General features: G+C 56.5%; 2 protein-coding genes and 1 non-coding gene across 14 annotated transcripts; 1 reads left to right on the top strand and 2 right to left on the bottom strand.

Moving 5' to 3' along the window:
• The first annotated feature begins 4,916 nt into the window (after window positions 1–4,916).
• Window positions 4,917–11,411, top strand: LOC109270635 (RNA-binding Raly-like protein). 12 transcript variants are annotated; one of them, XM_019455304.2, is made up of 7 exons: window positions 4,917–5,197; window positions 5,409–5,487; window positions 9,304–9,354; window positions 9,438–9,583; window positions 9,730–9,882; window positions 10,200–10,342; window positions 11,248–11,411. In XM_019455304.2, the coding sequence occupies exons 2-7, from the start codon at window positions 5,417–5,419 to the stop codon at window positions 11,284–11,286; spliced, it is 603 nt and encodes a 200-aa protein (XP_019310849.1). In that variant the 5' UTR covers window positions 4,917–5,197; window positions 5,409–5,416; the 3' UTR covers window positions 11,287–11,411. The 12 variants fall into 12 exon arrangements, with proteins under 12 accessions (XP_019310849.1, XP_019310847.1, XP_019310845.1 ...); XM_019455302.2 differs by having other exon boundaries at window positions 4,919–5,044; window positions 9,435–9,583; XM_019455300.2 differs by having other exon boundaries at window positions 4,919–5,158; window positions 9,435–9,583.
• On the bottom strand, window positions 7,840–7,910 carry TRNAG-GCC (transfer RNA glycine (anticodon GCC)). The gene has a single exon. It is a non-coding gene; the product is annotated as a tRNA-Gly (tRNA).
• Window positions 11,412–12,697: 1,286 nt separating the features above from the next.
• EXOSC6 (exosome component 6) lies at window positions 12,698–14,034 on the bottom strand. Its single transcript, XM_019455291.2, has one exon. It carries the CDS (start codon window positions 13,954–13,956, stop codon window positions 13,138–13,140), a length of 819 nt encoding a protein of 272 aa, XP_019310836.1. The 5' UTR covers window positions 13,957–14,034; the 3' UTR covers window positions 12,698–13,137.
• Between the last annotated feature and the right edge of the window lie 1,063 nt (window positions 14,035–15,097).

Raw genomic sequence — 15,097 nt, 5'->3', positions numbered from 1 at the left:
TTAGTATCAGTACGTTCGACCCTGTCTCATGTTGTTTGCTTCCTCCCCCAGCCCTCCACCCTCAGAATCCGTTCCCTGATCACTGTGCCAGGTTTCTGCCAATATAAATTAGCAAAATCTCTGGGTTCTTTGGGTGATTCCATATCCTCCTTCTAGATTTGAAGTCATCGGCCCCCTGGGACCTGCAGGGGTCTGACTTGGTGTTTCAGTCTGGAGAAAGTGAGGGGTGGTGGGGTAGGGCACGCAAGGGGACTCGTTCATGGCAAGGTCATAAGGGGGTGTATTATTTCGGGAAGTGCCAGCTGCTGGCCACGGTTGCACGTGTGCACTGGTCACGTAGCACGTAGCACACTAACTGCAAGGGAGGCCAGGAAACTCCACCCAGATGTGTACCCAGGGAGGGGTACGGGCTTGGCAAATAGCCAGCAAGTGTGTGCCTCTAGCGTGTTCAGTAGGACCAAGAGGTAGCTTCTGCTGGCAAGGGAGGTTCCCTGGGAGTGGGAGGTACCTAAGTCTTCCACCTTCCCAAAGAGCCCCGTTCCGATGGCCTTGCCCTCCATTCTCCATTCTCTCCCAGCTAGAGACCTAGCAAGGAAGGGTATGAGGCCACCTGATGGCATTCTATAGCCACTGATCAAGCTGGAACATTGGTTTATTTTACTCTCTCATCCTTGTAACTGCAAGATATAAAAATTCCCTGCTTTTGGGGGCGCCTGGGTGGCTCAGCCAGTTAAGCCTCTAACTTTGGCTCAGGTCATGATCTCGCAGTTCGTGGGTTCGAGCCCTGCGTTGGGCTCTCTGCTGTCAGCACAGAACCAGCTTCAGATCCTCTGTGGCCGTCTCTCTCTGTCCCTCCCCTGGTCTCACAAGCATGATCTCTCTCTCTCTCTCTCTCTCTCTCTCTCTCTCTCTCTCTCAAAAATAAATATACATTTAAAAAAATGCCCTGGTTTTCTAACCATGACTTGAGCAGAGAATTTGGATTCTGAGATTGTCCTTTCCTTTAAGCTGTGCGGTGCCATTAGCTCAACCCTCTGGCCAACAGCCCTTGACCTCAGGGTAATCTTTATACCCTTCTATGTCAGGAGCCGCCAGATCCCCAAAGCCCTGCCTTTGAGGGCCACTTTGTTCTGGGGGACCGCAGGATTAACTATCTCACCATGGCATCCCATGCACTCCTGGTATCCTGTCCCTTAATACTAGCTGGATTTTCACTGTCCTCTGGCCACATTCCAGCTTTAAAGCACCCCCGTTTCCCCCTGGGCTTTTAGCCCCTTCCACACCTAATCCTATTTTGTATCAATCAAGGTTCTTGTTTTAAGCAACACAAACCGATTCTGGCGACTCGAAGCAGAAAAGGAATTTGCCGATGATACTGCTTAGTTCCCAGGAGCTCTTGGAGAGATCAGAGCATCAGGTCGGGAAAACACCTCGCTGCCTGTGCCGGGCGCAGACGCCACAGTCAGTGCCTCCAACGTGGGGCGGAGGTGCACCGCCCTTGAAAGCTGGATGTAGCTGCGGCCACTGCCGCCATCAATTGCTGAGAGGGACTTCTTCACGCTGGCAGCTCTCCTTCAAAGTCAGGCATGTGGGTCTGAGGAGAGGGGCCACGTTACGTGCCCAGGCCCTAAGGGCAACGAAGGCCGGGAGAGGGAGGCAGAAAGGGGCATTTTCAGCCTCTTTCATGGGAGGCAGTTTATGTCTCAAAGCTAGGGGATACCTATAACACAGGAAGGGGGCTCAGATGTGAAGGGGTAGAAGGAATGACTCACGTCCACTGTGAGAAGCCACCTGGCACGTCCGGGACTCAGGCCTGCAGCATTGCTCTGTCTGCCCGTGCTCTGTTCTCGCCCCGCTTTGGCGCCAGGACTGTGCAGCCTGAAGGCGCTGACAGACCCAGCCTCCGCTTCCAGCCGATCCCACTGGGTATTTTCTTTCTTTCTTTTTTTTTTTTTTTAAGTTTATTTATTTCGAGAGCAGGGGAAGCAGGGGAGGGGCAGAGAGAGAGAGGGAGAGAGAGAGGGAGAGACAGCATCCCAGGCAAGCTCCTCACTGTCCGATGTGGGGCTCGAACTCACAAACCCATGAGATCATGGCCTGAGCCCAAATCAAGAGTCAGACACTTGAGTGACGGAGCCACGCAGGCGCCCCCCCCCCCCCCCCGATGGCTTCAAGTAAGTCCTCTAACTTGTTGGAACACTGTACCGGTTGCAAGGCTGGGGACTGAGATCCCACCGCTCCTCTCAGCTCACTGTCCTCCTGAGCCCGGTTACGGTAGCCCTGAGACGGGGCACTCAGAGCATTACCCTACGAGGCTGCGGTGAGGGTTGGGTGAGGTGCTGGGTGTGAAGATGCAGCCCCATCTGGCAGATGGTTAATTTCAATCACTTCTGGCCGCTGGTTGCAACATTCTAGCATTGGGGATGACGCGGCCACCCTTTCCTTCCTGGGAGCCCTATGAAAATAAGTGAACTACTTTGCGCCCATTTGATGAGGTCAGAGTGGGCACATCAGGGAGTCGGCTCAGGGAGCCCTGGAGACCAGTTGTCCAGGATGTCCACCCCCTTCTGCTTCTCTCCCTTTTCCTCATTCTAGTCTTTCCATCCACTTGGTCTGTTTCTGTCTTCTGCTTCCTTCCCATCTGACTGCTGACCTCCCCTGTCCTTGTGTCATCTGCGGTCACTCATTATGACTTCTGTTCATGAACTATCTGTCCCGAGTTCCATGAATCAGGCTCTCACAGCCCCCGGGGGAATGTAAGAGGGCATGTCCCCCAGGAAACCTGTCCCGGGGTCTTTATGAGAGATGAATGTGGAGCAAAGACCTCCACCCTGTTTCCTGGTGCTTGGTCCCTGTGATGGTTAAGTTTGTGTCTCACTTAGGGCCATGGGGTGCACAGAGATTTGGCCAAATATTATTTTGGGTGAGTCTCTAAGAGTGTTTTTGTTTTGTTTTTTATTTTTTATTTTTTAGTGTTTGTTTATTTTTGAGAGAGACAGAGACAAAGTGTGAGCGGCAGAGGGGAAGAGAGAAAGGGAGACAGAATCCAGAACAGGCTCCAGGCTCTGAGCAAGCTGTCAGCCCAGAGTCTGATGCAGGGCTCGACCTCACAAACCGCGAGATCATGACCTGAGCCAGAGTCTGACACTTAACCAACTGAGCCACCCAGGCACCCCATTAAGAGTGTTTTGGGACGAGATCAACATTTGAAGGGGTTGATGCAGTTAAGCGGATGTGGGTGGGCCTCATACAATCAGTTGAAGGCTTAAATAGAATGAAAAGATTTACTTCCCAAGAGTAAGAGGGAACTCTTCCTACCTGACTGCCATTGAGCTGGGACATCAGTTTTCTTTCTTCCTGCCTTCAGACTTGAACTGAAACTGACTCTTCTAGGTCTCAGACTTGTTGGTCTTTGGACTGGAACTATGCCATTATCTCTCATGGGTCTGCAGTTTGCCGACTGCCAATCTTGAGATTTGTCAGCCAATTCCTTATGATAAATCTCTTTCTTTCTGTGTATACATCCTATCGGTTCTGTTTCTCTGGGGAATCTTGATGATACAGCCCTCGAATGGGGGTGGGGCCAGCCATCACCAGGCTTACCTGCTCTGGGCTGCAGGTGATAGGTGCTCAGGAAGATGCCCATTACACATGTGGACATGGTTTGCCATAGGTGGTGAACTTCCCAGACACTCCACTAGCCCCCTTGCAATAATTGACTCATCACTGGCAATCTGGTAGCCATTGAATGGTTTTTCCCCCAAAGCTGGGTCCTATGATCGGGGCCCCAGGAGAATGATGCAGGTTTCTACATTCTCTCATTTCTGTGCAATCACCTCCTACTCAGTATTCTCATTTTTAGGGGATAGTGATGATGTTTAGCCCAAAGAGAATGATGAATTTATATTAATGCTGTGCCTTCTATCTTGGGCACATCAGGAATTTCTAAGTGCCTCTGCCCTGTGTGGTGGACACGCGTGTGATTTTCTGTCCCCGGTGGACATTGCAAATGTGAAAGTGACCAGGGGTATTAAGATACGTCACTGGGTGCCTGGTTGGCTCAGTCATTTAAGCATCCGACTTCACCTCAGGTCATGATCTCACGGTTCATGAGTCCGAGCTGACAGCTCGGAGCCTGGATTCTGCTTTGGATTCTGCATCTTCGGCTCTCTCTGCCCCTCCCTCGCTCATGCTTTCTCTCTCTCAAAAATAAATTAAAAAAAATAGATACACCAAAGGAATAGACACAGAAAGCCAGACGAGACAAAGTACAGGCGTTCACCTTGGTACATGGACATTTGGGTAATGTGTCCTTGAGTGGATGAATCAGAACCATGAATGGAAGAGGAAGGCCAAGGTGGGAGTGATAAATTCCAACTTCCTCCCAATTAAACGCTCAGTCTGGATCGTCAGTGCCTCAGGGACACTACAGCCAGTCTCCTGGTCTCCACGGCAAGCAAGCAGGTGCTGAGTAAGTGCTCTTGGCTCTTGTGTTGCATGAAGTCTTGAGAACAGGAAAAGGAGAAGGCTCCCATTTGTTACCATCTTGGCAGCCACAGTGGACCACAGACAGAGGAAGAAAGGGGTTGGGCTCAGGGGAGGGGCCTTGAAGTCACAAGCGAAACTCTGGGGTCTGATCCAACCTCCCCCCCAAAAAAAAAACCAGAATCGATTTCATGGACTTCCATTCATGCATTCTGCAGACATCAAGTGGCACTTACTGAGGGCCAGGCCCTAAGCACCGGGTGAGGGTACGCAGGAGTCCCCTCCCTCTCCCACTGTGGAAGAGCTGCTTTCTCCAGTGGTGAACAGCAAAGGAGAGGAGCCCAGAAACTAGAAGATCTGCGGTGACTGGCACACAGACCCATCTCCGCCCTCCCCTACATGGGATCTTGCCTCCCCCACCGACAGAGGGCAGTGGGGTGTTTGTTCCCCAGAGCAGGCCAGCTGCTGGCTTTGCTGCTTCCTTAGAGCCACCTCGGCCATCTCCGACCCAGGGGCTTAGCCCACAGGCAGCTGCGGTGCGTGGGCCGGGAGCAGGCAGGCAAGTGGGCAGGCAGACAGGCAGCAGGACACTCGAAAACTGTCTCTGGCCAGGGCTAGGTGTCTCCCCAGAGGACACGAAGACCACGGATATCGTCCCTCCTGCCTTTTGATGGTACCACCAAGGGCATAGGCAATGGGGTTGATTGCCACGGTGGGTTTGGGGTGTGAAGGAGGCCAGGCCGGGCTGCCCACTGTGCTGCCCCGTGTCTCGGGGCCACTCAGGGGACCATACCCACTGCCTGGGGGCTGAGGAGCAGGGAGGGGCCGGCCTGGAAGTGAGTGAAGCCGGTGTGCACTTGGGCCCTTCCTCTGCACCCCTCCCTCCCTCCTCTCATGCTCTGCCCTGCTCTTTCTCTCTTCAGATTTAGACATGGCTGGAGAGCCCAGGCCCGGCCCCACCCAGCCAGGCCAGAAGAGGCAGCCGGGCACAGCCATCTCCTGGTGAGTCTGTCCAGGGTCGCCCGCAGGGGAGGGGGGCTGCTTGCGGGCTTGTCTGGGGCTCTGGGTCCCCCTGGGATGGAACAAGGACCTCAGGAGTCCAGCTCAGGGAACTCACTGCGGCACCTGGGGGTTCCTTCTCACTCGGCCTCAGCTTTTGTCCATAAACTGAAGGAGATGACCCATTCATTCCAAGGCTTCTCATCGCTGATGTCACCCAGCACCACCTGCTGACCGAGGCAGGATGCCCCCTCCTCCCACCTGGAGCCAGGGGGCATGGGTCCTCCCAGGGGATCCCCACCTTCACGGTGCTTGGGGGCTTTTTCCAGGTACAGATATTTGGGAAGTAGCAAATGGGAACTTCCCTGGATGAAATCTTGCCCCTAACTTGGGAAGTGTAAGAAAATGTTAAGGGGTGCCTGGGCGGCTCAGTCGGTTAACCATCCGACTTTGGCTCAGGTCTTGATCTCAGGGTTTGTGAATTTGACCCCAAGTCAGGCTCTGTGCTGACAGCATGGAGCCTGCTTCAGATTCTCTGTCTCCCTTTCTCTCTGCCCTTCCCCGACTCATGCTTGCTCTCTCTCTCCCAACAATAACAAAATAAACATTAAAAAAAAAGAGGATAATGTTAAGAAATCTTTAAACATTTTCAGAAAGGAGCTTGCCACGTTCTGCCAGCTAACGTGCCCTTTTCACAGGCGTAACGAGTGTCCCCTCAGCTGGGCATCTGTGATGGCCTCACTCAGCTCCTGGCCCTCCTGCGGGCATTTGGGTGGTTTCTGTCTTGCGGTGGAGGAGGCAGTGGGGCAGGTGTTTGCTGTTAGGAACAGCAGTGTGTAAATCCCCTGGGGCCAAAGTTTCCAGTCTCTTTTGGGTTTCTCCTTGCCTCATCTTCCTGGAAAGGAGATGGCGGGGTTGGGCTGGGGGCTGATCTGAGAAGTCCCTGAACCTCCAGGTTGACCTTGAGAGAGATTAAGCCAAATCTCTCCCTGTCAGCGTCAGCCTGAAGGTCTGTGTCACCCTGTGAGTGTGCCGGCGTGGGTGGCTTTTGCACTGCGTTTGTTTGGGGCTGATGAGTAGGTGTGTGCTCACAGGCAATGCGGTTTTTTAAACTCACATCTCTTCAGTGGAGCAGAACTGCATATGTGGTGTTGGTTTGCCTTGCATCTCATGTGATTCTGGGGGTTTGGTAATTATCACTGTCTGATAGGAGCAAAGTGGTTCTCTGCCATAGTTCTCTCATGTGCTTTTTTACCGTGGCCACTTATGAGGCCACTTTTGAGGCCTCCTTCACACCCCAAACTGACCATGGGAATCAACCCCATTGCCCCTAAGGGCCTCAGTTCTTCGCTTTGTCACCTTCGGATTTCCTGTCCTCCCCAACTACCTTCCCAGCCTGCTCTGACCTGCTTCTGCCAGCCTTCTGAAGGGTGCAGGTGCAGGAACAGGGAGGCAATGGGGCGTAATGGCAGCTGTCCGGCAGGGGCTCGGACTCCATTCAGAGGGGACCCCGCCTTCAAGGCCGGGGACAGGGGTGACCTCCTTAAGTCACACATCCCCAGTAGGGACTCCAGTAGGGAGAATGAAGCATTTTGCGGGGTGGGGGGTGGGAGGCTGCCACTGGAGCCTCCTGGGTCCAGGGCAGCAGTGGGTGGGCAGCTGGGACTGTGGCTCTGGGCCTTAGGATGGTGACCAGAGGAACGACAGGTTGGGAATGTGGTTCTGGCAGCCGCTGAGCTGCTGGATGACCTGTCCGTGAGAACTCGTCAAGTCCAGGACATGTGACCTGAGCCTCCAAATGGAATTTCTCAACCTGTAGGGAAAGGCCTGTGGTGTAAGGATTGTCCCAAGTCCCCGCCCCCTGCCCTTGGCCCTGAGGACACAGGTGGTTTGACCTCTGCCCACAGCACCGTTCTGAAGGGGTGTTCTATTTCTCCTTTTGTGGGAAGCCCGAACTTGCAGACTGTAGCAATTAACCCAGACCAGAGGACAGAGCACGGAGAAGCCATGTGACCAGGACACTGCCCCTTGGGGGAAAAGACTCAAGGGCAGTTGCCATCAGCCCTGGCTGATGACTGAGGGGTGGCATGGGGTGGGATGAGGGTAGGAGGGCCGGCACCAGAGCCCACCTTCCTTCAGGCCAAGAGGGACCCCGTAACTGCAGAAAGCATGGCTGTGGGGCGCATGTAGCCTAACATCTAATTCCCAAACCCATCCTGTGTGTGTTTCAACTCGGGCTGCTCTCCAGTCTGTGCTAAGCAGTCAATGAAATATCATTCCTACACCACTCATTTTTGACTACGTCGAAAAGTCGTTGTAGGAAAAAAAATGTAAGGGAGGAAAAAGTCAAACCATTGCATTGGCCGGGAATCGAACCCGGGCCTCCCGCGTGGCAGGCGAGAATTCTACCACTGAACCACCAATGCTGCTGTGAGGAGTTGTTTGCTGCGGAGACTCAGGTGGTCAGCCACAGGCTTCAGCACCGTGATTGTTCTTCGTCAACGCTTCCGTCCGGTCTGAGGGGGCGGAGCTCTCCAGCCAATCCAAAAGGATCCAGAAGAGAGAATTTTCCCTGAGCAGTGGCGCCCGGCGGAGACGCATCAGCTTCAGTTCTGTCCTAGCATCCTAGCCCCCAAGCCCCCAAGTCCCCAAGCCCCCAAGCCCTCCCGCTGGCTGATTCCAAGCCCTCCGGAGGCAGCGCTGGGCGCGGGACCCCCACCCACCTCTAGCCCGACCCCCGGGGCTGCGCACGCGCCCTCCTGGCGCGCCGCTGTCACTTTCTCCTTTCTCCAAGGATGATCCTCCCACCACCGGAATCAGCAATCGGCATCCCTGCTGTGTGTCCAGGCCGCCCGTCCAGACCTCCTGAAGCCAGAAAGCGGAGGCGAGGATGGCCGGAAATTTCACTAACCGGCCTGTGGGGAGTCTCAGGATGAAGGGGAACTCCCTCCCCTCGCCCCCAACGTCCTCCATTCTGACCCAGTAGCCTTACAGGCCTCGCCCCTCGTGGGCTGGGCCTGAGCTGGGGACGCACAGCACCAGAAAGTTGTTTTAGAAGCTGTATTGCCGCCGCGTGCATCCCCTCCCCTGATCCTTATCCCCCGTTCCAGCCCCGGGTGCAGATGGCACCCGAAGCTCCTGTAGCTGTGTCCCCACAGAGCCTCCCTGCCCAGGCGGGTGCTTAATTCTCTTTGCACCCATCTCCACATCCCTCCTAGGCACCAATTCCCTGCCTGGAGATGCATGGTACATGAGAGAAGGGGGAGAGGCCGGGCAGCGAGAGTCTGGGACTTTCCAGACTCCTGCTCTCTCCCAAGGACTGGAGCAAAGAGGAAGGCGGCCTGGCCACAGCCTTAATCCTGCCTGGCTGGCCCTGCCAGTCAGTGCTGGGCCACATCCTGGCAATCCCAACCAAGGATTAAGGGCTCTCACACCCCCACTGTGGCTTTGGGCCCTGACTTAACTCTTTCCTTTCATCCTTTGCCAGACTAAGATCCAGAACATCAGCTGTTCCTGGGTCAGGCAGAGGAACTTTTGGAGAGCCCTGATCTGGCCGGCCAGAAGGCTGCAGGCGATTGACCCCTCCTGCCCACCGGGGCCACCTGACAGATACCCCTTATTAGAGGCCAGACATGGGGAAGCTGGTTTGCTGTGTTCTCTCAAAGTGGCCTTGGTCAAGTCCCTAAGGCCTCTTCCAATGGAGAATTCTGGGATTCTAAGGAAAAGTTGCACACCTCAGTTTCTTCAAGTTAAATGGGTCTGGGAAAGGACTCTGGCCATGAAGAATGACCCCTTCCCCATTTGTCTCTGTTGCAGCAGCAGTAACTATGACCTGGACTACAAGCTGTACAGGGAAGATGTCCCCTACCGGTAGGTGGGTCTTGCCCCCTTGGTCCTCTGGGTAAACAGGTGGGGCTGGTTGGCCTGACTCCCTCTCTATCCTATCCCAGTAGCGTGTATGAATGCCAAAGAATCCCTCCACTCATTAACCGCGTGCCTGTCAAGATCCGGAGGACCCAGGTGGGCATGGGGATCAAGAGCAGCTGCAGTCCCCACAAGGGCCCCAGGAAGAGCCACCTGCCCCAAGAGCAAATAAAGCGTGAGTGAAGGGGCAGAGCCTTCACCTACAGGGCTAGGAAAGAGCTGGGAGGACCTCGGCAGTGAGGGCAGGCCCGGGAGCATGGACAGCCCTGCCCTCTGCCTCCTGGGCCCGTGGGACACCAGCTCCGGCCCCTCTCCACACAGTCCAGACCGAGGAGCTGCACTCCATCAGGGGGGAGCTAAGCCAGATCAAAGCCCAGGTGGACCGTCTGTTGGAGACTCTGGAGCGCATGGACCAGCAGAGGGACCAGCTTCTGGGTCAAGCACCTCCAACTGGGGGCCCAGCCTGCACTCCAAGTGAGCTCCAGCTTTGCCCACTGCTGAAGGTGCCAGGGGGCATGGCACCTGGCGTCCTGCTTTCCATCTGCAGGGCTCCTTCCTGCCCTCCCAGGGTCTGGTTGTCCCCATGGCTGAAGACCGTATGGCTTCAAGGTTGTTCTAGGACCTTCCCACCACTCAGCAGCTGTCTGGGGGCAGAGCAGTGTCCCAGTCCACCCCCATCTTGTCGTCTCAAGCCCTAGGCACCCTAGATCAGTGCCGGGCACCAAGCAGCCTCTCTGAGATCAGCCGGGACCTCCAAACCTGGCCACTAACTGGCGACTGTCCCTGAACAGGGTCAGAGGCCAGTGAAGAAAACAGGGCCCTGGTGAGTAAGAGGTCCTCATGCAGAAACACTGAAGCCAAGCAGGAGTCCAGGGGCCAGAGGCCCCATCCAGAAGCAGACAGCCCCGAGGACAGCACAGACCCAGAGGAGGCAGTGAGTGGCCCGGCACCTCCCCTCATCCTCACCCTCCCTGCGTTTGAGTCCTTGTGGCCTCCCTGTGAACAAGGGAGAGACTCGGGTTTGTGCGGGAGCCCACAGTGGTGGTTGAGGGGAGACATAGGACTTCTACCGCAGGCAAGGCCCAGAACATGGGCCCTGCACTGTGTTGTCTCCCCCTCTCAACTCGGGCTTGATGAGCTCAGCTGGACTAGGGGCTGTCTGCTTCTTCTCCAGGAAGCCGGGAGGCGGGCTTTGAGCACCACAGACATCACAGCTGTGCCTCAGGGCCCCACACCCCTTGCCTGAGAACCACCTGGCAAGCTTGTTAAAACCGATTTCTGCCTTTTCCCTGCCCCCACATCTTATATTGTACTGTGCTCCCTGGGGAAGCTGTGGCACATGGACCTTCCCGGATGGAGAACATCCAACCTGAGTCTGATAAGAGCCCTTTGTACAACATCAAAGGGCCCAAATGTTCCCTGACCTACCATATCCTCCTCCCTTATTGGTAGTCCCTGAGATAGGCCGAGCCCCGGGTTTGTTTGGGCCATCTCAACAGGGCCCAGGATGGCGGTGGAGGGGCTGGCAGTAATGAACTTCCCTTCCTCCACCTGTCCAGCTTTGCCCCTCCAACTGCTGGGCTCTGGAGGGCCATTACTGTTGCCCAGGCCTGAGTCACATCTGGGGAAAGACTGGGCTAGAGGAAGGGAATGTTTGTTTTGTCTAGGGGTTCTGGGTTCCCAGGCCTCTAGAAGAATCTCGAGGAGCACTGAGCTGCCCAAGCTGCCCAGAAAGAGATGTGGGGGTGAGGAGAGATGCTGGCAGACAGACCTCCCTTTCCCAGACACCCCATGGCTCTCAGTCCTCCTGGCCAGAGTCCTGCTTCTGTCTTTCTACAGGTGAAGAATCATGCATCAGACCAGGAGGGCAGTCAGTAGAAGAGTGGAACCCCTCCCGGCTCCTTCCCAGGCTTCCTTCCTTGCCTCGTATGATTTTTGGAAGGCCTCCTGGTGGCACCTGTGCAACCAGAGGCACCCGTTTTGGAATGAGGACAATGAAGTGGAAGCCTCTCCATAATGGTGGCTTTTGCTTTGGAGGCCAAGCTTCCAGACAGTCGGGGGCTGAGAGGGAGGCCTGCAACTGCCTAGCACATGCTCGCCATCCTCATGAGGCTGAGGCCCAGTCTTGCAAGGGGCAGTTGAACAGGCCCCTGCCTTGGGAGCGCCTCAGCCCCTCTGACTGCAAGCACCGCTTTGGCTGCTTTTCCCTCCTCTCCAGGTCCTGCCAGTTCCAAGTGTGGAGCATCCTGCAGCCACCAGCCCCGCTTTCCCAGTTCCAGTGATGCACAGGAAGATCCACTCAAGTTCTACAGTCCCCTTCCGGTCTTTAAGCTCCTCAGTGTGTGTCCCACATAACCCACCTTTGGTTCCAGACTGCCCACCCACCCTATGAAGCCCTCATTCAGAATAGGGGTATCATTTTTATGTCCTGTTTCTATCTTGTCTCTCGCTTGACACTGTGTATTTCAGACCTGCTCTGGAAAGGCTGTAATGTCAAAGGGGAAAAATAAAATTTGTATTTTTCCCTGGTCAGGGGTTCTTGGTATGGTCTCCAAGCTTCATTCTGGTCCTTGGGCTGCCTTAGGTCAGGCCTTCCAGGAGAAGCTGAGCAAGCCCCGGACACACGCACGTTCAGAAGCTCCTACCAAGCCAGGGCACAGGAGCCACACAGGGAAGATGCCACTCTTGTGGTCACTCAGCTAGGCCAACTCTGCCATATGGAATAATGGCCAGGCTGCATCTGGTCTCCCAACATCCAGAAGCTCTTACTCCTGGCAGTTTATCCGCCATCTCCCAGGAGCCAAGACTAGACGATAACAAAGCCAGCCTGGACCCCTACTTCTTACCAGCAGTGCAGGAGGCCTCCAGCTGTGCTGCTCTGCCCACGGCCAAGGAAAGGTGGAATCTGGTTTCCACCCAGAGCCAAACCCCTTTCTGCTACCCACCCTTGAGCTTTGGTCTTGCCCAGCACCAAACCAGAGGCCAGAGAGTGCACCCAGAGTGCTCCTGGGGCCACACAACCCTCCCTACTCGTGCCACACCTTGGCAGCGGCCGCTATGGTGCTCAAAGGGGCAGCCTCTCCTTCTTCAAAGCACATTTCCCCACACCAACCCCAGCACCTCCTTCACCTTCAGCCGGTCTCTTCTGCTTATGTTGCTCTAAGGAACAGGACACCTTTATGACAATGCTGTCCCAAGCCCTTGACACCAGGGGCCCAAGACCACATTACATGCTCAGAAGAGCCTTGCTCCGTTAAGTCCGCCACTGACAAGAAGCACAACAAAAGACTTTTTCAGATATAAAGGAGTTTGTTTTAGCTCAGATATAAATGACAAGGCACAGCCCCCTGTCCACTCTCTCAAGAGCAGGCCAATTCTATAAAAGGGAGTCACCAGCTGGCCTGCATAGGGTCCATCCCTGACAAGAGCTCCAAGCCCCGTTTTCCAGGCCAGTCCAGCTGAAGTCTTTTTCAACGTGGGAGTGAGGCCGCATTCCCAAGTTTCCTCTAATTGGTCGGAGCTGGGAAGCACCGGCTCAAGTAGAAACGTTTCTTTAATGAAATCGTTGCAACACAGCTGTCCAGTGCCATCAGTTCTGTGCACGCCTCCTCAGATCCTTTCTGGCCTCGGAGTTCTCAGCTCGGTGCAATCTGGAAGCTGTCGGCACAGGTCCTTTAGGGGACGGCGGCAGCTCGGTCCTTGGCGTCCGTCGTGGCTCAGGCTTCTGGTTCAGGACGGCGCGGCGGCGCTCCTCCGCCGGGCAGCCCGCACCAAGCACTGCTGCAGTACGGGATAGAGCCGCTGGCAGCCCTCGAGGCCCAGACGCACTGCCTCGGCCCAGCTCTCGGTCGGGCCGCCCTCCCCGCTGCCCAGCAGCCCGGCCACCTGGTTGAGCACGGGCATGAGCGCCACGGTGAGGCCGGCGGCGGCGTGCTCCTCCTCCAGTCGCGTGGGGTCCAGTAGCCAGGTGGGCGCCGGCTCCGGCGTGCGGCTCAGGCCGCAGCCCACCACCAGGTCGTACATCTCGACCCCCGCGTCGGCCAGGGCGAGCGCGGCGGCCGTGAGCGCGGCGGCCAGCGCCGAGCCACCGTCCTCCAGCAGCAGCGCTGACACCTCCAGCTGCGCGCGCGGGTAGCGGCCCAGGCGCACGGCCGGCTCCAGCGCCTCCTGCAGGGCCAGCGCCAGCTCTCGCTCCTCCCCGCCGCCCGGGGGCGCGCGGCGCCGGCGGCCGGCGAAGGGCGCGCGGCGGAAGTCGCAAAGCAGGCGGCCGCGCAACGCGGCCGGGGCCTCGCCGCCCGCCCCGGCCGGGCCGCCGCCGCGGTCGCCGCCCTCGGCCTGGCGCGGGCCGGACACGGCGCACAGCACCTTGGTGCCTCCCGCCTCCAGATAGGCCGAGCCCTTGGCCTGGCTCAGCAGCCCGGCGCGCGCATACACGGGCCGCAGCCGCGTCGGGTCGCGGGCTGCTGGCGCCTCCTCGTCATCGGCCGCGTACAGCTGCGGCGGCTGCGACTCCTCGGGCCCTCGGATGCGGCGGTGGTCCCCAGGCATGGCGATGCCTGGAGCGCGAGCCGCTTCCGCCCGCCGACCTGGGCTCGCGCGAGGGCTCTTCCGCCCGCTTAAAGGCGCGCGCCCGCGCGGGGTCTGTCGGGATAGCGGCGGGTGACGCGGCACCGCCCCCTGCCGTCCTGGAGGGAGAATAGCGAGCGGAGCAATGCCCTGGGACCGCAGCAAGGACACGTGGATCTTGAGGGGTGAATGGATGAATAGATGGCGCGACCGGGCAGGCCTGCAGAAGTGAGACCTGGGCCGGCCTGGCTGACCTCTAGCCTCTAGGGCCAGAGCAATCCCAGGGCATAGGTCTTTGTCCTTTCACTTGTGAAAGTTATAGTTATTTTAATTTTGTGCTTATTTGTGTGACTATCTCACACATATTCCCCACTGCCTTGCCCCAAAATGATTCTTCTCTTTTGTCTTGGTCATTCCTGCCACCTTCAGTACCCTACCTGGAGTAATGCTTGTTGATGAATGGAACAGCCTCTCCTGCACTGGTTTGTGTAAACGCTTTGTATCCCTAGGGGTCCTCTGCAACCTCCTGCTGTGTGCTTCTCTCACACTCCAGGCTAGGACAGCTTCTTGCCCCCAGGCTGTGACAGCTAGCTTCTGCTGCTTCTCCCAGCATAGGCCTGCTTTCCTCCTTCTCCTGCACCAGCAGGACTGAGAGTGAACCTGGGGCCCAGGGCCACCTCTTGTACCCCAGGGACGTGAAAGCCAGAGCCAGCACAAACAAGCAGTACCCATAACCTTCCTGGCACACTTTCCAAACCCAACTATCCTCAGACCTGAGTGAAGAGATTCAGGACCAGGGCAGGTCCCAATCCTCACTGTATACCTTTGGGTCAGGAAACCAAGAATGATGGGTCAAAGAGGTGGTGGTAGGCAAGTGACGTACCCTAAATACCTCCTGTATTGGAGAACACCTCTGATCTCACACCCAACGACTCAACATCAAAAGGGAGGGACACAGGCCTAGGAAATGGAGAGCTTCTCCTATGAACTGCTTCCAGTAACCCCATGGCCCATCTTCTACTGAATGACTAATGCCTTTCTCCATCTCACCCTCCAGCCCCACGTTCTATGGGCCACCTCCACAAGTGTCTTCAGGTAATCCCAAATTTGGGCCATTCCCAAA

The sequence above is a fragment of the Panthera pardus genome, unplaced genomic scaffold (assembly GCF_024362965.1).
Source record: "Panthera pardus isolate Hobbes unplaced genomic scaffold, ASM2436296v1 HiC_scaffold_19, whole genome shotgun sequence".
NCBI lineage: Eukaryota > Metazoa > Chordata > Mammalia > Carnivora > Felidae > Panthera > Panthera pardus.
Note: the sequence above shows the minus strand (reverse complement) of the source record. Positions and strands in the feature narration are given on the sequence as shown.

Bases quoted from the DNA above. Each gene is read 5' to 3' on its own strand.
- LOC109270635 (XM_019455292.2), top strand. From the start codon at position 9,182: ATGGAGAATTCTGGGATTCTAAGGAAAAGTTGCACACCTCAGTTTCTT. The intron at 9,355-9,434 runs GTAGGTGGGTCT...ATCCTATCCCAG, and splicing joins AGGGAAGATGTCCCCTACCG to TAGCGTGTATGAATGCCAAA. The intron at 10,343-11,247 runs GTGAGTGGCCCG...GTCTTTCTACAG, and splicing joins GCACAGACCCAGAGGAGGCA to GTGAAGAATCATGCATCAGA.
- EXOSC6 (XM_019455291.2), bottom strand. From the start codon at position 13,956: ATGCCTGGGGACCACCGCCGCATCCGAGGGCCCGAGGAGTCGCAGCCG.